Below are 24405 nucleotides of genomic sequence, written 5' to 3'. Positions count from 1 at the left end.
TGTAGGCCGTTGTTATGAGTGTGGAGTGAGCATAGACAACGTTAGCTTAGCCTGGTCGATCCGATCTACATTAAAAAAACACGCATTTTAAAAGGTTTTTCGCCTGCCGTCTGTCTGCAGACTTGTCAAAGCATTAATTCATGGTTTTTACTAACCGGTATCAGTATGTTGTTACTTCGACATCATTTAGAAACGTGTATTACAATATAATTACGGTAAAATATGTTCATTTTTTTGTAGTTGTAGCCCCCGAGCCAGCACGTCTTCTTTGAATGATGCGAGTAAACACAGCTGACAGCCGCGGTGAATAGCGAATATTCGCATCGCGTCCGGTGTGAACGCAGCATAAGAACTTGATTTAATGGAAAACACTTTGATGACAGTAAATAACCCTTTACATCTTCAGATATATTAATATTCACAGATAACATCAACAAATTGGAAAATGCCTGAAAATTAAGACCTTACTTATTTAATGTAATTTAAAAAATAATTTGTATTCTTATGTATTCTTTATTTGTTGTTACCAGTTGTTATTTGAAAAACAATGTATGTATTGTTTTAATAGAGAATAGAATAGAAAAAGTTTCTCACTAATATCTTACTTTTTTTCTAAAATAATAAAACAATAATTTAGAAGTATTTGAACATCTACAATGTTTATACCATATTACCTTTTTACATTATTTTGGATTTTAATGTGTATCCTTGCTATTATTGTAGAGTGGTTTTATAATATGTTCAGACTCTGCTGGTGTTTCTGAGCAGCAGATAACACATATGAAACTGTTCTGTGGATATTATTCTCTCTATTATTCTATCTGTCACATTCACCAAAACACTTCGGTATGAAGCCTTGTGTTATGAAAGCTTCTCTCGCACAATGTAAACAGTTTTTTAAGCGAACAGGAAGACATCATACTAAGCAGCTTGTCCTGTTAGCGAATTATATCATGAAAAATCCTGAGAACATATCAGAGGCAGTTAAAAAGGGAATTATGAAGAAGCTCAGAAAGATATTTTGGCTGTATAAGGCTAGCGTGTTTCCAGTAAGCTAGTTAGCTCTCAAACTACTACTAGTACCTGCAGCTGGAGTAGTTTGAGAGCTAACTAGCTTACTGGAAACACGCTAGCCTTATACAGCCAAAATATCTTTCTGAGCTTCTTCATAATTCCCTCGTGCAGCTCTTTAGGGGTTAGAAATCCAAAGATCCTAAAACGTCAATGACAACCATAATCATAGGGATTCCCATTCGCACTGATGAATATAATCTGTATAACCTCTGTGTTTGGGAAAATACGGCACAATTTGTGAACACATTTTAAACAGTGAAACAGTTTGAAACGGCCACCAGGCTAGCAAACGACCTTAAAAATATATATATATATATTTACATTTATTTTGTAAATGTGTATATTGCTATAGCTGTCACAAAGTGTAGGAACCACTGTGCTAGAGGTCAGAGGTCACATCCCTCGGTCTCATCCTCTTATTCCAGCAGGCGAACTGAAGGTGTTTTGGTGAATGTGGCTTCACGTGGATAAAGGGTGCGGTTCGTGGATATTTGCTGTTGTTCTTTAACCCGGTGTATGAAGGCGTGTCCCTCCAAGCTCCTCCCCCTCTGTGATGTCACTGGTGGAGCCTTCCTCCTCTGTCTCCTCTCCTGGTAAAAACTGTGCCCTCTGTTTTGGCTTGTAGGCTAACACAGGAACAGGAAGGGTTTTGTCCCGCTCAGGATTTGTTGTAAGCCGTCAGGTTTTCCGGGAGCTCAGAACTATGGTGAGCTCTGACTGAATCATCAGATAAAAAAAAACTGGAATGATGCAAAACCGGCTTCTGGCAGATCACCCCTCCCCCTCCCCCCTCAGTAACAGACTAGTAGACTTGTAGGTGGTGATGAAGAAGAGAAGAAGAAGAGCAGACTGAGGTGTGACGGTAGAGAAAGTGTCTGTAAGGATGTTTCTGTCTGCTGCTGAGACGCTGCGGGACCTCAGAGTTTCTCTCGTTTGGACTTGTGTTACACGCCAGTTGTCAATATTATACTGAACAATACTTTACTGTAGGTTAGGAAACAATAGAGCAACAGGAGATGATACAAAACATCAGGATATTGTAATACAAGACTCCACAATTATTTGATATTATTTGCTGCTGTAGGGAAAGCCAGTTTCCTGTTTTACAGGCAGGTAGGTGTGAAAACATATTCATATAAGTACGGTAATTTATCTATTTTTGTTCTTTTAAGAGTTGAATTCCTGTTAGTCAATTCAAAATATACTATAAAAAACACTCTCTACCATAAAACATGATATGATTTAATGTTTTATACGAACCTGATAGCAGTAACATTACTGTAATATCATTTGTAAATCTATAGTACAACATACAATACTATATATATGATACTAATAGTGACCATATAGTATAATACAGGCACATTGTACTACTTTGTACATATCCTACTCACACACACCTCACTATAAGATAGGATACTTTAAATTTGATATCAACACTTCACTTTGTTATGCTATACTATCATGATATAATAAGTTAAATTCTATATCATACTTTGCTTTTGATTATACAAAACAATCAGATGTGTTGCTACAGTATGCTTTGTACTACTACTATTCATTACTATTAGAATTATAACTATAACTATACTTCACTATATAACAATACATCATACTACTATATTGAATGCCATTTATCAGTTCTGATCGGCTGGTTGTTAGACTTCCTTAGAAGAAACAAAAAACATGATACAGCACAAGAAAAAAGGTTGAGAAAAATAAGAAAAGCAACAACACCAGCAAAGACAACAACAAAAACAACAACTTGGTGTTGCAGTGTATTCAGAGGAGCTCTGAGGTCCCGCCCTCTGCAGTGATTGGCGGCTCAGCAGCGAGTTGAGGCCTGCAGCAGGTTTCACTCTCCAGAGTTACAGTGATCCCAGCTGCTGGCGGCTGCTCAGCTGATGATGAAGGTGCTTCTTCTGCTGCTGCTGCTGTGTTTACACATATCTGTGTGTAACGCAGCTGCAGAGAAGCGTCCTCCCCTCCTTCCCAGTCCGTCCAGTCCTCTGTCAGAGCTGGTCTGACTGGAAACACAGCGGACACTCTCCATTTTATCTGCAGGCCGCCTGAGCTCTGCATGCACTGATGACGGCCCGTGGCATTGCATGCAGAACAGCATGGTTTGGGGACTGACATGCATCACTTCGAACTTCAAATTTCCCCACGAATCCACTGAAAACTGACGACCATTCACGGCAGACATGTTGTTTCAGAGCCGAGTCAAACTGTTATCAGGTTAGGTTGCAGAGCACTGAAGTGACAGACAGGTGTTCACAGGCGGTCAGAGTGATGCTAAGTGAGCAACCTGCCTGCCACCACATCCTCCTCTACTAATCCATATTCAGTGTGAAGGAACAGACTTCATGGTTGTAGACTAATCAGCTCCTTCAGTGCAATAATTAACCCACTTTAACCACATCCAAGTCTTTGCAATGACCCCATCAAAGGCTCAAATCAGAAAACACGCTTTTATATATAACTATTTAAGAGCCCTTTTTGCAGAAGATATTCAAGTGTACAACCACCAATATGAGCTCAGATCTTATCATTCTTGACACATATATAAAAAGACCTGTGGGATTTTAATTCCCCTTTAGTCGTCTTCTCAGGCAGAGATCACCCTCCAGAAGCTTGGTGTCCAACTAGCTCCTTGAATTAAAAAAAAAAAGGATTTAATAACATGTGACCGGAGCTCATCCAGGCTACCAGTCTAACCATTTAATTTATGGAGCTTGTTTGGAGCACTACTTCACTTGGGCGTGAAGACTATACCTGCTATGCAACACTCAGGGACAATTTTACCCCAATTACCAAGTTCAATTGTATAGCTTATCTTCTTTTGACAACATAAACCCTTATACATTAAAAGCATTACCACTTTTTAGTCACCCCATTTCAAAATGAAATTGGCGCCCAAGTCATATAGAGGAAAGCCAAAACAATTCATTTTTGTCGGAATGTTAATACATCTTTCTGTAAATCGTTTCCTAAGAAATTATTACTGAGATGATTCGTAAATAACAGACCTGTCAAACAAAGCTTTACTGAACTTTAATTACTGAAGTTTGTAGTGTTTCGTTGTGTTTGAGTAAGATGTTCAGATCACTCTCATGTCTGTACATTACATATGAAGGTTAGCTTAGCTTAGCATAAGCATAAGGCTTACCCAAGCTTAGCATAAGGATAGCAACATATTCTCAAAGGTAACAAAATCCACTTACTAGTTATTCAAAGCTCCCTATTTGACATATTATAGCTTGTTGGTTTATCTGTAGTAACAATATTTGTGTAAAAGCAACATGTTTTTTTTAAATTAAACTAGTTGATTGCTAACAGCCAACTAATTTGTATACAAGGAAGGTGGATATTAGGACTTTTAGACAGTGTTGGAGGACTTTCTGAGATCTTCTTATCATAAAGTAGAGTTGTGTAACATACCTAACAGCTTAACACAGCTCTATATTAAAAGGTACTTAATTGAACCCAAACCATGATCTTCCTAAACCTAAGTTCTTCTGTATTAGATGAGCTGCGATTGAGAACATGTTACACATTTAATCTACAGACATGAGAAATTATATCCTTTTGGATATCATACTATCAGAGAGCAAGCGGAGATTCAAGTGTCCTAACATGTTGACCTTAAACTTAAGGTAATAAAATAATGTGAAGTCAATCCGAGTAGCTTTCCAGATCAGCCTCTTTCAGTTCAGCTGGATCATGTTGGACGAGCATGATGAATAGAATAGAATAGAATATATCTTTATTGTCATCGTACAAAGTACAACAACATTTCTTTGGCAAGTCTCACTGCAGTAAACGAGCTCATGATGCTGATGGTTGTTAGTTCAGTCGGTCGATTAGGAACCAGAGCGTTGTGATCTCTGATGATTCGGAGCAGCCGATTGGCCGTCGGGCCGTCCAGCAGTCAGCGCAGAGTGTCCGGCTGCTTCCTCTGCACACATGATATTTGCTCCAGTTACTGCAAATACCATCACACCCCCAACCCTAACCCCCCCCCCACCGGCCTGTAGCCTGATCCAGCTGAAGAATGGCTTCTAATGGCAGCCAGCCATTTCTAATGCCTGTTGTAACTCGGACTGCACTGGGGTTTAGAGACTGGGAGCCTCCCAGTACGTAGACGGTGTGTTTGAGGTACTGACTGTTTCTGCCTCCCTTCCCCTCTTTGTCTCCGCCCCTCCTCCCCCCAACAGATAAATGGCTCTTTTAAGCTGGGAGCTGCTCGAGTTCTGTCTGGCTGGCAGATGCAGTGCCTAGTCCCCGGCTTCCAGGACAACGCCAACATGAACGGGACGTCCGAGCAGGCCGACATCCTGCCGCCCAACTGCATGGTCAAAGACCGTTGGAAAGTGGTGAGTCAGGAACTCCTTCCCCCCTCCACTCTCAGCTCACGTTACTGATTCAAAAGCTTCTCAAATGATGCTCATTTTCAGGGTCATAATTGTATTTAGTGTCTATACTGTGACAAAAAGCCAACCTATAAGACTTAAACCTAAAAGGAAGGCAATCAATGTTGTTATGGAAGAAATGACCATGTAGATTCTTAACTAAAAAGTCCTAACTCTCATATTTCACAGCGTCCAGGAATGCACCAATATGAATTTCTATTAAGGAGTTTCCAAACTGGTCTCTGCTCAGAAATTAATGTGAGAACTTAAAGGGGCCATATTATGCTAATTCTCAGGTTCATATCAGTATGTAGTGTCTCTACTGGGACATGTCTCCATGCTTTAATGTTCAAAAAGCTCTTTATTGTTCTCATACTGCCTGTGCTGCAGCACCTCTTTTCACCCTCTGTCTGAAACCAGAGCCCAGTCTACTCTGATTGGTTAGCTGGCCGGCTCTGTTGTGATTGGTCAACCGCTTAGAGATGTCCCACCCCTTAGTCTATCACGTACAATGTGTTGGAGCGCTAACCAATAGAAGCACGAGAGTGAGAGAAACTCCCTCTGGAACGAACTTTGGGATTTTAACCTTTGCAGACCATTTACATGCACAAGAAAACGATACAACATAACACACTAAAGCAGGGGTGGGGAACCTTTTTCCTCTCAAGGGCCATTTCAATTTTTTCATGACCACCAAAACAGAAATATATGGACACAAGATGTGTGCAAATGTATTTAGTTTCCTATCCATGTGGACATGATTTTAGTAGGGGGGGACCTAACCTCCTCTAGGGGGGTCCGGGGGCATGTTCCCCCGGGAAGATTTGTTTTTAAATGTTGAAGTTAAAAGCATCAATCTGGTGCACTTTGAGAGCAACATTAAGAGATCTATGGATACATCTTTCAACATCCATATGAAACAGAACTGGAAGCAGATGTTCTTTTTCTTTATGGATATTTTACAAATCACTCCCCTTTCAAACTGTATTCTTGTTTATTAATAACAACTTTTTTTTACTGTCATATAGTATTTTATACCTGTTTACTTTATTATCTTATTTTTTTATAACTAAAATGATCATATAAAGATGTGCCTTTCCCTCACTGGTTGTAGAAAAAGCTTCTTATATTCGTTAGCATAGCTAGCTAACCAGATGCTAATAACAACAAAGTTATTGACTGTATGATCAGTATGACAGATCGCCACTGGGCTTACAACTAAAGACACAGCCACGCAAAAACTGCGGCATGTGTACAGCTCCTCCTTATGGGTACTGCACTTTCTGAAGTGCCGGAGCGACGTTCTGGTGCTCTCCGGCAGAACTGCACCCCTGTCAGACGAGACATATACCACGTGATGACACGTTAGGCTCGTGTTGTGTTCAAGGACCCTGACCTTGGCCAGGAAAAACAGGCACTCGCTTGTTTAATTATTTTGCGGTCTAGATATCTTTAATTTGTTTCTTTTTTGCGTGTGTTTATACATTTCCTCGAGGGCCGTACCAAATGGTCTCGCGGTCCGTATACGGCCCGGAGGCCGGAGGTTTCCCACCCCTGCACTAAAGGAACAGGAAAAACCAGGGCCTCTATAAGGAAAAATAAATCAAGAACAAATCCAACATAAAGCAGCTGAAATGAATACATCTGAAATGATAAAACACCAGCTGGCTTTTCTTTATGCAATATCTACTTGAAGCTCCATTACCACTTGAACATAAAACACATTTGACGCAAATCCATTATTATCAAACGTGAACTGAGATGGATAACCTGTGATGTTAAAGACGGACTAAAGACAAAGTGTGTCATTTAATAATTAAAGAGCTAATCCATATAAATATAATGTCTCTATATAATTCATATGAACAGCCACCGCTGTCGTCCTTTTGAATCTGAAATAAAAAGTTATATAATGCAGCTCCTGTCTCGGCCAATCACATCGCAGCGTGGAGCCTGCAGGGTGTTTGCACTTCACTGATCCATTTACTGTCTGAACCACTGAACCAACGCAGAGCTTCAACATGCATATACATATATTTATACATATTTGGGTGTGTGTGTGTGTGTGTGTGTGTGTGTGTGTGTGTGTGTGTGTGTGTGTGTGTGTGTGTGTGTGTGTGTGTGTGTGTGTGTGTGTGTGTGTGTGTGTGTGTGTGTGTGTGTGGTGTGTGTGTGTGTGTGTGTGTGTGTGTGTGTGTGTGTGTGTGTGTGTGTGTGTGTGTGTGTGTGTGTGTGTGTAACCGACAAGTAGAAGAGGGAATAAGGTGAGGAAAGGAGGTAAGAGAGGAAGAAAGACTAAAAAATTGAAGGAAAGGTGAAGTGAAACCTTTCTTTAAACCTCATCTACCTATCTGAAAATTCAAGCTTACACTCGAATTTTCACTTGAAAAGGGGATTAAGGTGGTAAAAATAATCACAAATCAAGGAGGTGAGAAGCATTTAAAGATGCAAAGGAAGTTTGGGAGAATAAAAATATTGAAAATTAGAACAAAGATTTAATTGAAATTCAAAGGTTTTATGGTCATATGGAAAATAGCTATGGTGTAGTTTTGGTATTGTAGGTTTCTGCTACAGTGCAACTCACACAATACTTTGGACTTTACAATAAATAATAATGCAACAAGGACATATGATTCAAGAGAATGTTGCAAGGAATGGATAAAAGACAGTCAAAGTCATGGGGGAAAAGAAAGATGGGAGACAGAGAAAGAAGTGGGGAGAAACATATCATAAAAAAGGGATGAAAACTATTTAACAAACAGCTGTTTTCACTGAAAAAGCCTCAATGTTTCTTGTAGTTTCCAGCTGAACCCAGAAGCTTGCATCTCAGTTTTTCTTACAATGGTTTTTAGTTTGATGGAAGTCTTGCTACCCCAGTTTTAAAGTTGTACCTCCTGCGTCCTGTCCCCAGCTGAAGAAGATCGGTGGAGGCGGGTTCGGGGAGATCTACGAGGCCTTGGACCTGCTGACGCGGGAGAACGTGGCGCTGAAGGTGGAGTCGGCCCAGCAGCCCAAACAGGTGCTGAAGATGGAGGTGGCGGTGCTGAAGAAGCTGCAGGGTGAGAGTCCAAAAACACACTTTTTAAAACATGGCTCAGGCCCGCTGTAACATTTCAATCTAAGCGATACATTTTGTTCTCGAAGTCGTGGAAGATTTACTCAGAGCTTTTACTCTCAGCTGACGTTGCTGATTCAAAAGCTTCTCATATGATGCTCATTTTTAGGGTCATAAATGTATTTAGTGTCTCTACCTATAAGACTTAAAGGTCCCCTATTATGCAAAATCCACTTTTTCTTGTCTTTTACACATCAACATGTGTAACCAATCAACAAGTTTCAGGAAGAAAGATTCTCTCTCTTTTTGTCCTGATCCATTTATATAAAAACCTGTCTGAAAATGAGCTGATCAGATTTTGGCCACTTTGTGATGTCATTACGATGTCTTGTCTTGTGTAACCATTAGCCAATCAGCAACCAAGGTAACCCCCATCCCCCCCCCCCCCCCCCTTATCACCTGAATCTCCTCCTAGAGCACCTTTGTGTTCTTTTTAACCAAATATCTCTCAGAGGGGTGTGGGGACGGGCTCCTTATTTTCATCTAAGGTAACAGACAGAAGAACCAGCACCTTACCGTGGTAGAGACAATACGACACCCTCTGTCCTTAGACCCTCACATCCTTGTACGATGTGAGGGTCTAAGGACAGAGGGTGTCGTATTGTCATACTGATATATTGTACAAACTGTAAAGTCCACTGAGACAAATGTAACATTTGTGATATTGGGCTATATAAATATACATTGATTGATTGATTGATTGATTGATTGAGAGGTTTGTGTGCCCTGATGAACCTGGGGGCTGTGTTGTCTGGAACCCTGTGTTCCTGGTAGGGTCTCCCATGGCAAATTGGTCTCAGGCAAGGGGCCAGACTAAGATTGGTTCAAAAGACCTCATGAAAGACGACACAGGAAGTGAGGATACCCGGCCCGGAGGCCGGCCGGGCCCAGCCCGAAAAAGGCAACGTGGGCAACACCTCCGCTTCTCCGTCCCGCGGGCCCACCACCTACGGGAAACAGTGATGGGGTCGGGTGCGCTGCCAGAAGGGTGGCAGTGAAAGCGGAGGGTCTCGACGGACCAGACCCGGGCGACAGAAGCTGGCTTTGGGGACGTGGAACGTCACCTCTCTGGGGGGGAAGGAGCCGGAGCTTGTGCGGGAGGTGGAGCGTTACCAGTTGGATCTGGTTGGGCTCACCTCTACGCACAGCGTCGGCTCTGGAACCTTACTTCTGCATAGGGGTTGGACTCTATTCTTCTCCGGAGTTGCTCAAGGAGTGAGGTGCCGGGCGGGTGTGGGGATACTCACAAATCCCCGGTTGGGTGCTTCGTTGTTGGAGTTTACCCCAGTGGAGGAGAGGGTCGCCTCCCTACGCCTGCGGGTTATTGGGGGGAAAACTCTGACTGTTGTGTATGCTTATGCACCCAACAGAAATTCAGAGTATACAGCCTTCTTGGAGACCCTGGAAAGAGTCCTGTATGGGGCTCCTGAAGGGAACTCTTTAATCTTGCTGGGAGACTTCAACGCACATGTGGGCAATGATGGAGACACTTGGACGGGCGTGATTGGGAGGAACGGCCCCCCTGATCTGAACCGGAGTGGTGGTTTGTTACTGGACTTCTGTGCTAGTCATGGATTGGCCATAACAAATACCATGTTCGAACATAAGGATGCTCATAAGTGTACGTGGTACCAGAGCACCCTAGGCAGAAGGTCCATGATCGATTTCGTTATCGTATCATCGGACCTGAGGCCGTATGTTTTGGACACTCGGGTAAAGAGAGGGGCGGAGTTGTCAACTGATCACCATCTGGTGGGGAGTTGGGTCGAGTGGCGGGGGAAGCCTCTGGATAGACCTGGTAAGCCCAAACGTGTAGTTCGGGTGAACTGGGAACGTCTGGAGGAGGCCCAAGTTCAGGAGGCCTTCAACTCACACCTCCGGCGGAGCTTTTCGGGCATTCCTGTGGAGGTTGGGGACATTGAACCAGAGTGGTCAGTGTTCAAAGCCTCTATTGCCGAAGCCGCGGCGGAGAGCTGTGGTCTCAAGGTCGTAGGTGCCTCAAGGGGCGGTAACCCTCGAACCTCCTGGTGGACACCGGTGGTCAGGGAAGCCGTCCGACTGAAGAAGGAGGCCTTCAGGGATTTGTTATCCCGGGGGACTCCCGAGGCAGTTGCAAGGTACCGACAGGCCCGAAGGGCAGCAGCCTCATCCGTGGCCGAGGCAAAGCAGCGGGTGTGGGAGAAGTTCGGAGAAGACAAGGAGAAGGACTTTCGGGCGGCACCAAAGTTGTTCTGGAAAACTGTCCGACACCTCAGGAGGGGGAAGCAGGGAACCATCCAAGCTGTGTACAGTAAGGATGGGACGTTGTTGACCTCAACTGATGGAGTGTTAGGGCGTTGGAAGGAACACTTTGAGGAACTCCTGAACCCGACAACTCCGCCCTCTATGTTAGAGGCAGAGCTGGAGTATGACGGGGGATCAACACCAATCTCCCGGGGGGAGGTCACTGAGGTCGTCAAACAACTCCAAAGTGGCAAAGCCCCGGGGGTGGATGAGATCCGCCCAGAAATGCTGAAGGCTCTGGGTGTTGAGGGACTGTCATGGTTGACACGTCTCATCAACGTTGCGTGGAAGTCGGAAACAGTACAGAAGGAGTGGCAGACCGGGGTGGTGGTTCCCCTTTTCAAAAAGGGGGATCAGAGGGTGTGTGCCAATTACAGAGGCATCACACTACTCAGCCTCCCCGGGAAAGTTTACTCTAAGGTACTCGAAAGGAGGGTCAGGCCGATTGTCGAACCTCAGATTGAGGAGGAACAATGTGGATTCCGTCCTGGTCGTGGAACGACGGATCAGCTTTTTACTCTCGGAAGGATCCTGGAGGGGGCCTGGGAGTACGCTTATCCGGTCTACATGTGTTTTGTAGACTTGGAGAAGGCGTATGACCGAGTTCCCAGGGAGTTACTGTGGGAGGTGCTGCGGGAGTATGGGGTGAGGGGGTCTCTACTCAGGGCCATCCAATCTCTGTACTCCCAAAGCGAGAGCTGTGTCCGGGTCCTCGGCAGTAAGTCGGACCCATTTCCGGTGAGGATTGGCCTCCGCCAGGGCTGCGCTTTGTCACCAATCCTGTTTGTAATATACATGGATCGGATTTCGAGGCGTAGTCATGGGGGAGGGGGTCTGCAGTTCGGTGGACTAAGGATTGCACCACTGCTTTTTGCAGATGATGTGGTTCTAATGGCTTCATCGGTCTGCGACCTTCAGCGCTCACTGGATCGGTTCGCAACCGAGTGTGAAGCGGCTGGGATGAGGATCAGCACCTCCAAATCTGAGGCCATGGTTCTCAGCAGGAAACCGATGGACTGTCCACTCCAAGTAGGGAATGAGTCCTTACCCCAAGTGAAGGAGTTCAAGTATCTCGGGGTCTTGTTCTCGAGTGAGGGAACAATGGAGCGTGAGATGGGCCGGAGAATCGGAGCAGCGGGAGCGGTACTGCAGTCACTTTACCGCACCGTTGTGACGAAAAGGGAGCTGAGCCAGAAGGCAAAGCTCTCTGTCTACCGGGCCATTTTCGTTCCTACCCTCACCTATGGTCATGAAGGATGGGTCATGACCGAAAGAACCAGATCGCGGATACAAGCGGCCGAGATGGGTTTTCTCCGCAGGGTGGCTGGTGTCTCCCTTAGGGATAAGGTGAGAAGTTCGGTCATCCGGGAGGGACTCGGAGTTGAGCCGCTCCTCCTTCGCGTCGAAAGTAGCCAGTTGACGTGGTTCGGGCGCCTAGTTAGGATGCCACCTGGGCGCCTCCCTAGGGAGGTGTTCCAGGCACGTCCAGCTGGGAAGAGACCAAGGGGTAGACCTAGGACCAGGTGGAGGGATTATATCTCTTCGCTGGCCTGGGAGCGCCTTGGGATCCCCCAGTCAGAGCTGGTTGATGTCGCCAGGGAAAAGAAAGTTTGGGGCTCTCTGCTGGAACTGCTACCCCCGCGACCCGACCACGGATAAGCGGGAGAAGATGGATGGATGGATGGTAACAGACAGAGAATCAGCTCTTTGGAAACAGGGCTGAAACAGAGGGGGTTATGGGATGCTGTAATGATCTGTTTGGTGTTTGGAGCCAAACACTTCAGAGACATGTTCTGTATATATCTGAGACCTATTATATATGTTGTGTATATCGTTTTAATGTTTTGCAGTGTGTCCGGCGTTGTGTTGAATCATTATATGTTCTTTACACTTCACCAAATGTTGCATAATACTTAACAGTGTGCCAGGTGTTGCTTTGCATTTCAATGTTTTACGGGGATTCTTTTTCATTTTTCCTTTCCAGGTAAAAACCACGTCTGTAAGTTTATTGGCTGCGGGAGAAACGACAAATTCAACTACGTGGTGATGCAGCTTCAGGTGAGTCAGAGTGCTCGAACACTGAGGGGCTTTTATTGTGAAGGAAAGATCCAGACTCAACAGAGACAGATTATATTGTTAACATTCAACAACCTTTCCTCTGGTGCGGTTATCATTATAAACGTACGTTAAAAGAATCATGGGAATTGTAGTTTTTAAGCATCAATGAACTAACATACGGACCTCTGCATCACCCTCAGTTTTTCCGTTTTTAAGAAAAGCCTCAAACCCACCTTTCTTTCCGCACTGCGTTTTACTGTCTGGCCTTTACTTTATTGTTTTTATTCTAACCTTCTATGCTCTTAGCTTTTTTCTATTTTACTCAATATGTTCCTTAGATCACTTTTAATTTGATTGTATTTCCCCCTCATGGCATTGTGAAGCACCTCAAGATGACGTTGTTTAAATAAAATGTATTATTATTATTAAGGGACAGTTTCATCCCTCAGGCCATGAGACTGTTAAACACCTGAACGTTTGAAAGAACATTCATCTGGCTGCAACTTATATATATCAATATTCCAATGACTTGTATATAGACTACTCTGCACTATTTCTACTATATTCTATTTTATTTTATTTACTTGCACTATTTTATCTGTTTTATTGTGTTGCACTGTTGGAGGAGCCTGTGATCTCAGATGTTCGTTGTTATAGATAGATAGATAGATAGATAGATAGATAGTTAGATAGATGGATGGATAGATGGATGGATAGATAGATGGATAGATAGATAGATAGATAGATAGATAGATAGATGGATGGATGGATGGATAGATAGATAGATGGATAGATGGATAGATGGATAGATAGATGGATAGATAGATAGATAGATGGATGGATGGATGGATAGATAGATAGATAGATGGATAGATAAATTGATAGATGGATAGATAGATAGATGGATAGATAGATAGATAGATAGATGGATAGATAGATTGATAGATGGATAGATAGATAGATGGATAGATAGATAGATGGATGGATGGATAGATAGATAGATGGATAGATGGGTACAAGAGAAATTAGACACAAGAAATAAACAGTCCAAAATATTTCAGAAATATAAATAAAACAGCATTAAAAATAAATAAAGTTAAAGAATATAAAAATATGTGGAAAATATACGTAGCTATGCCGAAATGACAATAAAAGCCTTGAATCTATATTAACTGTGTTTTAACTTCTGAGATTTCTTCTAAAACACTTGAGGTGCATTTACAGTGATGCCGGCTTGTTTACTCCCCCTGTAGTTTCTCTTTCTGTTGTTTTCCCAGACTGTTGCTAAGTGATAATCCTGGTGTTGTTGCAGGGGCGTAACCTTGCCGATCTGCGGAGGAGTCAGCCCAGAGGCACCTTCACCATGAGCACCACCCTGCGGCTTGGGAAGCAGATCCTGGAGTCCATCGAGGCCATCCACTCTGTGGGCTTCCTGCACCGAGACATCAAACCGGTACGAGGAGAACACTTTGTTGTTGATGATAATAATAATATTAATAATCTGAGATGACAAAAGTTCACACATGCTTTACTCAAGTAGAAGTACAGGTATTTGTGTTAAAATGTAAGAAGTAGAAAGTACAGGTATTTGTGTTAAACATGTAAGAAGTCAAAGTAAAAAGTCGTCAGAAAAATAAGTAGTGGAGTAAAGTACTGATACCAGAAAAATGTACTTAAGTGCAGTAACGAAGTATTTGTACTCCAGTACTTCCCCCTTCTGATAATAATAAAGCTTTATTTATACAGCACTTTTCACATGCAGCTCAAAGTGCTTTACAAAGTGACACATCACAAGTTAAAGATAAAGCATCTCGATCCAAGCAGTGGAAGTGTGCTATAGAAATAAAATGGATTGGATTGGATTGGCTGCTTCACAAAAGAAATATAAAATATATTGATCAACTAGATAAAGATTTAATTGTGTTTCAGAAACAGATTTGAAGAAGGGATATTTTGTTATGAATCATTGGTATTTTAAAGCCTTCTGATAGTTATTATTCCTTTTGTCAAATTAATCATCACAGAATAAAAAAAAACGATAAACACTTTGCAAAAAACATCAATAAATTAAGTTATGATGATGTCTTTATTTATGTAATCTACTGCTGTGTTTGAAGGTTATTATTGATCGCATCATGTCCTTATTGGTAATATTAATACTTTCGCCTTAGATATAAATAAATAAATAAAAACTAGATCGGCAACTAGAGAGACTTTTTATTTATTGATAATTTGATAAATCTTACAAAGTATTTAGTTGAATTTGTTTGTGCGGTGGATGGAAGATGAAGCCTGAGTCCATATTAAAGCTCAGAAGCTTAAAGTAGAATCCTCCGATAGCGCTGAAGACAGGATGTTCGTGCTGAACACATTTACATATTAATGAGCCGAGCTGGAACAAAAGCTACAGGACAAACTGAGAGGAGTGCGAGGAAGAGGAAGAGGAAGAGGAAGGTCGGGGTGAGGAAGGAAAGGCAGCTCAGCTTCATCGTTATTATCATCGTGCTAATTGATGTGACTCAGTCTGGATCAGGACTCAGTCGGTCTGGATCAGGACTCGGTCGGTCTGGATCAGGACTCGGTCGGACTCGGTCGGACTCGGTCTGACTCGGTCGGTCTGGATCAGGACTCGGTCGGACTCGGTCGGTCTGGATCAGGACTCAGTCGGTCTGGATCAGGACTCAGTCAGTCTGGATCAGGACTCGGTCGGACTCGGTCGGTCTGGATCAGGACTCAGTCGGTCTGGATCAGGACTCAGTCGGTCTGGATCAGGACTCAGTCGGTCTGGATCAGGACTCGGTCGGACTCGGTCGGTCTGGATCAGGACTCGGTCGGTCTGGATCAGGACTCAGTCAGTCTGGATCAGGACTCGGTCGGTCTGGATCAGGACTCAGTCAGTCTGGATCAGGACTCGGTCGGTCTGGATCAGGACTCGGTCGTTCTGGATCAGGACTCAGTCAGTCTGGTTTCCTATAATTAAACTTTATTGATACACCTCGTCACATTTGACACATTGGGATTCACTTCACAGTCTCTCAGTATTCTTCGTCTCAGTGTCTCATTGTTTAATATATGTCAGAGAGTTTAATTTCACCACTTTATTCAAGTTTATTGTTACAGGTTTCTCATCTGACTTGCCGTCTCTGTAGAGTTTTTTAGTTTAAAGTGGTGGGAAAGTCCTTTCTATCAAAGTCTGAACAAAACGTGAAAAATAAGAACTTATTGAGCTGATGACTTTCTGTTTTTCTTCCTACAGTCGAACTTTGCGATGGGCCGGCTTCCCTCCACGTACAGGAAGTGCTACATGCTGGACTTCGGTCTGGCGCGGCAATACACAAACACCACCGGAGAGGTCCGGCCGGTAAGAAACTTTATTGACAACTTCTGCGTCAACAGTAGCCCCAGAGAGGCTGAAAGTAAAATATCGTTTGCAATAGATTTTTGTATGAGGTTTTGATCTCCTGTTGTTGCTGTATGGACGACTCGCTCTGCCACAAAAATATAATTAGTCATAATAAGCTTATCTTTTGGTGTTTAAAAATTATGGAATAGCTTCTTATAATAATGGCTTTGTATTTCTTAATATTGACATCAGCGTGTCTGAAATATGAGGTTTTTGTAGTTCAAAGTCATCTGATCATTCTGACATTTTAGATGTGAAATACAAAAACATTTGACCTTCTGGAATAAAAGACAGGATCATAAAAATAGGCACTTAAATAAATATGAGACGTCAAATATGAATTGATGATGTATTTGTTCACTTTCATGAGATAAAAGGCAATCTTTATATCAAATACTCAATATGTTTTTAATGAATGACAATGTGAATCAAATATTGAGAAATAAAATATAAGTTTAACGTTCACATTAATTCATAATCTAAGTCCTGACTTTCAAATCAAATTACAAACAAGAAATACAAAATATCCTTATTATTATTATTAAACTTGAGTTTTTCCAATCAGAAAACAAACTCTTTTCTCTTTATTATTCTGTACTAACTCTGTATTTGTTTCTCCTCCTGATTTGTTTTATGGTTGAGTTTCCTTTAAGCCGTTAAAAATGAATTATGAAAAGCTAAACAAATCAGACAGACAGGGTGTGTTCTCTGCATTGCAGTACACGAGTTCAATAGATAACTGTTGTGTGTGTGTGTTGTGTGTGTGTGTGTGTGTGTGTGTGTTGTGTGTGTTGTGTGTGTGTGTGTGTGTGTGTGTGTGTGTGTGTGTGTGTGTGTGTGTGTGTGTGTGTGTGTGTGTGTGTGTGTGTGTGTGTGTGTGTGTGTGTGTGTGTGTGTGTGTGTGTGTGTGTGTGATCAATAAGGAGTCATTAGATGTTATTGTTTAAGCGGATTATAAGACAGCAGTTTCCTCCTGTTGCATGATGGGATTTCTTTCTACAATTGAATGGAAAAGGATTTTATTTTGAAAAGGCAGCTCCTGATGAGGTCTGCTGGTCTTTGTATTTTCACTGGGAGCTTCTCCCTCTTCTTCTTCTTCTCTCATTCATTGATGACGTCTCTGTCAGACTGAGCTCTGAGATATTTTTAGATCAGAGAGTACGTGAGCCATTTACTGTCAGCCTCCTCCTCTTCCTCTTCCTCCTCTTCCTCCTCCTCCCCCTCCTCCTCCTTTCTGTCTCTCTTGTTTCCTCTTCTCTTTATATGTCTATTGATCTCCTCCTCACTGTCTCTGTAGTTTGCTCTCATCTTTATCTTCCTCCCTCCGTTCTTCCTCTTCCTGTCTCTTCTCCTCCCTTCTTTTTTCCTCCTCACACCTTATAACGTGTTTCCCCCTCTTCATCCTCCTCCTCCTCTCACTTTCTCTCTTTTCCCTCTCCTCCTGCAGTGTTGTGTTGCAGCAGTGAGATGAATATTTGATGCTCCTGAATGCGTCAGTAAGCGAGAGACCTCTCTCTCTCGTCTCTCGCTCTCTCGTGTCTCTCTCGTGTCTCTCTCGCGTCTCTCTCTCTCTCGCTCGCTCTCTCTCTCTCCTCTCTCATCTCTCCTCGTTCTCTCTCTCTCATCTCTCTCCCCTTCGCGCTCTCTCTCTCTCTCTCTCCTCTCTCTCTCTCTCTCTCTCTCTCGTCTCAGTCTCGACGGCTCTCTCTCTCTCTCTCTCTCTCTCTCTCCTCCTCTTCTGTCTCTCTCTCTCTCTCTCTCTCTCTCTCTCTCTCTCTTTCTCTCTCTCTCTCTCCAGCTGAGTCAGCTTCTGTCCAATCTTCTGAGAGAATCACCTCTCCCTTTCACCCCCTCTGTTTCTCGGATGTACCCCTCTCCCACTCTTCATCTACATACTGCCTTTCCTCTCCTCTATTTCTCTCTCTCATTCCTCCATCATCTCACACACACACACACACACACACACACGCATGCATAGTGACATCATCGCTGATCAAACAGGAAGTCCTTCCAGCTGATTCAGGTCACATGACCAGGTTAGCAGTAGTCACATATCAGTGATATGTGCAGACTAGAAACCAACGAGCTGACCTTAGAGCAGTCGACCTCCGATTGTAAGGTCGTTGCTTCGATCCTCTGCGGTCGACATGTGTCCTTGGGAAGGAAACGTAATACTTTAATGCTCCTAATGGTGCGGAAATGTGTGTGGATGTAAGGCTCAGTAAGTGGGTGTATATGTCAAAGCTCTGTGATGGTTGAAAGACTGAAAAGTGCTAAATAAGTGCAGTCCATTTACATGTAAGTCCGTCTTTTTCAAACCTGTCTGACTTTGTGTCTGTGGCTTTCAGCTTCAAGGCCATTATATCCTTCGGAAGAAGCATCAATAGTCAGCACATTTATAATATGGATTACTTTGCATGCTAGCACCAACAATATTGTACAGTGCACCATTGATCTACATCTGGTGCTGTAGTGAGTGTTTGTGGCAGCAGGACGGTGTGTGTATGGAGGTATGTGTCTCATTGAGTCCAAATAAACTAGTGTGTGTGTGTGTGTGTGTGTGTGTGTGTGTGTGTGTGTGTGTGTGTGTGTGTGTGTGTGTGTGTGTGTGTGTGTGTGTGTGTGTGTGTGTGTGTGTGTGTGTGTGTGTGTGTGTGTGTGTGTGTGTGTGTGTGTGTGTGTGTGTTTATGGTTATAAAGGAACATGTCATCCAGTTCATTGGTGAGATTAAATCGTTTTTAGACAACAATGGAGCTAAAGGGCACAGAGGAAGAAGATACATCCAGCTCAGACACACACACACACACACACACACACACACACACCATGTATACATCACTTCAGGGGACATTACATTGACTTACATGCATTTCCTGGAGACTTATCCTAACCCTAACCATAACCAACACATGCATAACCCTAACCATAACCCTAACCCTTACTCCATACAGTAGGACACCTTATCAACGTAGATAAATCAGATTGATGGTGGAAACGTTTCAGGTTCAGTTTCTTGCTCTGTTAGTGTGGTCTATCGTGTGTGTGTGTGTGTGTGTGTGTGTGTGTGTGTGTGTGTGTGTGTGTGTGTGTGTGTGTGTGTGTGTGTGTGTGTGTGTGTGTGTGTGTGTGTGTGTGTGTGTGTGTGTGTGTGTGTGTGTGTGTGTGTGTGTGTGTGTGTGTGTGTGTGTGTGTGTGTGTGTGTGTGTGTGTGTGTGTGTGTGTGTGTGTGTGTGTGTGTGTGTCTCTCCGTGTAGCTGCAGATGAATAAATCATGCGGCGGATGGACTGAGTAACTCTGCTGCTTCTCTCTCTGATGGACTGAAACTCTTCTTCTCCAGATAACGTTTAGCTCTGAGATTAATTTCAGATTAGGTATTATAGATTAAAGCCATGATTTTCTCTCTGCAAGCCTTTGTAGAGTTGTTATCACAGTTCTCAGCCTCCAACAAGATATATTTAACCTTTCAACTCCTCCTTATATCTCTGAAACACTCTCTCTCAAAGGACTGTCTCTTTCAAAATGGATGTATTGATCTCCTCCTGTCCTCTTCTTGCCTCTCATGTTTCCTCTCCCCTTCGTCCACGTCTCCTTCTCACTTTCTTTTTTTTCTTTACTCTATTGATTCCTCTGAGAATATCCTCTTTTTTTCTGCAGATGAAGTTTATGAATCTATAAAACAAACTACGCCTGGAGATAACTTTCAGATCCATGAGAACAAGTTAAAATCCCAATTTAAGTTTTCCTGACAATCTTTCATTAATTTAAACCATTTCCTAAAATCTCCAAACCTAACCCTCACTAGAGAGAAGAGCTGTATTTTTAACACCGATATATTGATCCTCTTCTCCTACTTCCTCTTTTCTCCTCATGTTTCTATTTTGTTTGACTCAAACTCTGCTTTTCTTCTTCAGTTGGAGTTCTTATTTCCACACTCACCCTATTTCTTTTCACAACACTATTTAAAATCATCAGATACGAAAAACTAGAAGAATATTTGTTAATAAAACAACATTAAGATAAGTTAATTAACTAAATCATTTCCCCATTTGGGATCAATAAAGTACCTATCTGTCTATCTCATACAATAAAACGATAAGTAATTGAAATAAAAGTGATTATTTTAGTCATCAACTTAGTATTGGTACACAATTAGCTCAAACAATGCAAAAGTAAATAAAGTGTTGACCAACTGGTAATAAGAAGATAGGGATAGAAACAGATTATATTATCTATCCAACGCACATCTAACATTTAAATAACAAAATAAAATCTGCTGATGATTAAATAAAATAGGGATGTTAACAATAGTTGGTCAAATTTAGGACAACCATTAATTTTAAATAACAACAAAACAATAAGAATTTGCCTTTAAACAAAATCCTCTGAAGTCTTAAATCGTGTACTTTCACCCCTATGTTATATAATATATTGTTTACTTTTTTATTTGTATTTCCTTTAAAAAATGTGATTTTATAAAAGTGATAAAAGCACTTCCCCACGTTTTGCTTTGACAGATGTTCAGTTTGTCACCTCAGTGATTTATGTGTGGTGTTTTATTTTCATTTCTTTTTACGTTTCAGTGTTGTTTTTGTTTTTCTTACAGTTTCCTTTGGACTTATGATTTTGACGTGCATGCCTCCCGTTTCTCCATCATCTCCATGGTTACCCAGGGATGTGAGTGGTTTCTATAGCGACAGAGGGGTCACAGCCCCATCACCAGCCGACGGTCGCAATATAATTGCAGAAAAATAAAACACCTGTTTGTCACCGTCAGAGATTTAAGTGCTGCTAATATTAGAGGAAACCTTTATCATGTATTACTCACAGTTTCACGGGGAGCAGAGTGGACCCAAATGCAGGAAACAGGACATTTTAAACGGGCGCTATTCTGCTCATTTTCAGGTTAATACTTGTATTTTCCACCTCTACATGTTTACATACTTTAATGTTCAAAAAGATCCGGAAGTAAACAAAGGAGTCCGATGGAGCCATATCAGGCAGGGCGGGAGTGTGTGGGAGAGAAACTCCTTTCTGGAAGGAACACATGGATTTTTTACTGAAATACATTTATTTCACACTTTGTTCAGAAGAGGCCAAATAAAACAGAACTTCCCAATACACATCAAGAAGAGCAGGGACAGGAAGTCAAAACAGAGGTGGCACGGGCCGTTTCTCAATGTCGAGTAAAGCTGCTGCAGAGCCACTATTTCAAGAATACTACGTCATCGAGTGGCGCAGAAGGACTGTTTAGATGCCCAGCATTAACAGGTTAACAGGTGTGCGTCATAAATGGAGCACGATTTCCGCCAAAGATTTGGAAATTGGTCCGTGCGCAAAGCATTGTGGGGATTTGAAGACCGCAGAGTCTACACATGTGCAGCCTCGAAATTTCCCGCTACGAAGTACGCCGGGCTCGGTAGAATTCCAAGTATGCTGGACATTGGAACAGTCCTTCGGCGGCACTCGATGACGTAGTATGCTTGAAATAGTGGCTCTGGAGCATCCTTCCTCGACATTGAGAAACACCCAAAGACACCACACATGCAGCCCAGAGGAGAAGGAGGGAGTCACTGCAGCCTTCCTCGGGTCCTCGAGGCCCTGATTGGGGATTGGCAGCACCTGAGGGAGAGGCTGCACCTGGAGACAATCAGGGGGAGAGAGAGACACACACACACACACACACACACACACACACACACACACACACACACACACACACACACACACACACAAAAGCTCGTAACACACAGTGACAGGGTTTTTCCAAATAAAATAGGAAACATTTCGTTTTGTATATATAATTATATTTTGTACAGGATGAGTGAGGGGTAAAATGACATTACATTCAAGATTCAAACATGAAACCAAGAAATTAGTAAGCACCAACAATTCCTTAAATAGAATAGTACCAATTAATGGGAAACATTTGAAAGGATATATGAAGAAAAATATAAATACATAAGCAACTGAGTTAATAAAATGGTTGCCATTAAATTATATTTCATCCCCACTCATTAATAGACACACATTTTATCTCCACACAACAACAGGAAGGTTTGTCGTTATTAGATTCTATATTCATGTGTAAATCTGTTGCTAGAAATAAATATGTAGCACCAATTAAAACCATTTTCTTTCACAAGCTGTAATTTAACCACGAGAAACAATGAGAGAAGAAGAAGACCGAGCGAGAACAAGGATGAAAACACCATTTAAAACTTCATCTTTGCAAATGTGTCATGTGGAGGAAAATGTGTTCTACCTCTAGAACGAACTTAATGAGTGAAGGTGACAGCACTGAAAATTCAATGGACTGCTTTAAATAAATCCATTAGTCATCGAAGGGAAAGAAGCAGTGTCATAACTTCATGACTCACTGTTAAAGGGAACATTTGGCACGTACAGTACATCTGTATATCCGTCTCGAGTCATGACGTGTCTCCAGTCCTCAAAGGGACATGTGATCACTTCCTGTTCCCCACACAGTTATGATTAATATCACCATGGAAACATCTTGATTGACCCCTGTGTTATTTGGAGGCTGTGTAGATGCAGCGTGACCCTCTGCTGACGTGTTATTATTTGGATGTTTTGGTTATAATTTGCTTTGTTTACGCCTGAAACATGAATCCAACAGATTCAGGCAGCACATTCAGGGAAATCATATCTGGATATAAGTTTAATTATTGGAGTTGTTTTCATAATTACAGCATAGTTGAAATGATATAACTGAAGAAGCAACCCGCTCACAGAGGCGGTTAGACGTGGTTTCCACTCCAGTTCAATTTTGGCACACATAATACAGCTTTGGGTAATACAGTAATGGGTTATAGACCACTTATTACCAAGACAGAGACATCAGCTTCATTTAGTATTTTGGGCCATTTTGTGTGACACATTAAAGTGGAGTGGCACCCCACGCCCAACTTGTACTGCTCAGGTTTTGGAGTGCAAGCTGTATGCAAGAAATACCAGATCAATGCATTACAATTCTACGAATATTACACATTTGAACCACAGACATGAGGCGATAGCCAGAGAAGAAGAAAACATTTCAATGTCTTTACCATTTGTCACTGTAGTTCTGTTTGTTCTGTATCCAGATGTTTTCGGTCAACAGGATTTACATTAAGCCAAACTTCCTTGTTAGATATGTGTTTATCTAACGGAGCAGCAGGGTGTGATTTAGAAGTAAAGGGCTCAGTAATGATTTATTGTTGATGTGAATAATCTGTAAATGTTCTTCGTCTTGTGTTCAGCCGAGGACTGTGGCGGGTTTCAGAGGGACGGTTCGCTACGCTTCGGTCAACGCTCATAAAAACAAAGTCAGTCTGTTTGTTTGTTGTCTTTCAAATAATTACGTAAATAATGCATTTAATTCAAATGAATGATGGGAATACCCTACCGTAGCCCACATAGGTTATATCTGTGTAACACCAGCAGTGATGAATTTACTACATTTTATTATTTACTGATACAACTGACATAAACAATCATTTTGTTTTTCTTCCGTTTCCTCCAGGAAATGGGTCGCCATGACGACCTGTGGTCATTATTTTACATGTTGGTGGAGTTCGCCGTTGGACAGTTGCCATGGCGAAAAATCAAAGATAAGGTAAACAAATAAGTATTTATACTCCTGTAAACACTTCTAATATCAATAACAACAACAACAGTATAACAAGAATATTTTCACACAGTAAATATCAACCTGTTAGAACATAATACTATTTCAAAAACTGTAGTATAGTAAAGTATTTACATTGATGTTAGATAGATTACAAAATTAACCCTTTTGCCCTCTAGAGATATTCACTTAACGTCTCTCTCTTAAAATTGTTATCATTAAAACCCTTTAAATCGACAACTTTCAACATGTAACTACTATTTTGCACCAGATTGAGTCATGTTTGCCATATGTTATTTTCTGGTTACCACAAGGAGCCTCGCTGTGTAATCAAAACAATGATGTTGCTAATCTCTGACGTTTAAAAAGACAACAACATTATGTGAGAAAAACTGGCATTTAAAGGGTTACAATGATGGAGCTTTTAGTTT

At 42.1% G+C, this 24405-nt stretch overlaps 1 protein-coding gene across 1 annotated transcript in view; it reads left to right on the top strand.

Moving 5' to 3' along the window:
* Positions 1 to 1493: 1493 nt before the first annotated feature.
* Positions 1494 to 24405, top strand: part of ttbk1a (tau tubulin kinase 1a) — a gene marked incomplete in the record, with an annotated part of 29574 nt that continues 6662 nt past the window's right edge. The window contains 8 exon segments of the mRNA XM_034227358.1: positions 1494 to 1780; positions 5292 to 5450; positions 8398 to 8545; positions 12869 to 12942; positions 14255 to 14395; positions 16199 to 16303; positions 23607 to 23672; positions 23870 to 23962. Of these exon segments, the coding sequence (XP_034083249.1) occupies positions 1778 to 1780; positions 5292 to 5450; positions 8398 to 8545; positions 12869 to 12942; positions 14255 to 14395; positions 16199 to 16303; positions 23607 to 23672; positions 23870 to 23962 (789 nt within the window).

This window comes from Gymnodraco acuticeps, unplaced genomic scaffold (assembly GCF_902827175.1).
Source record: "Gymnodraco acuticeps unplaced genomic scaffold, fGymAcu1.1, whole genome shotgun sequence".
NCBI lineage: Eukaryota > Metazoa > Chordata > Actinopteri > Perciformes > Bathydraconidae > Gymnodraco > Gymnodraco acuticeps.
The sequence above is the reverse complement of the archived record's forward strand: the minus strand, read 5'-3'. Positions and strand labels throughout refer to the sequence as shown.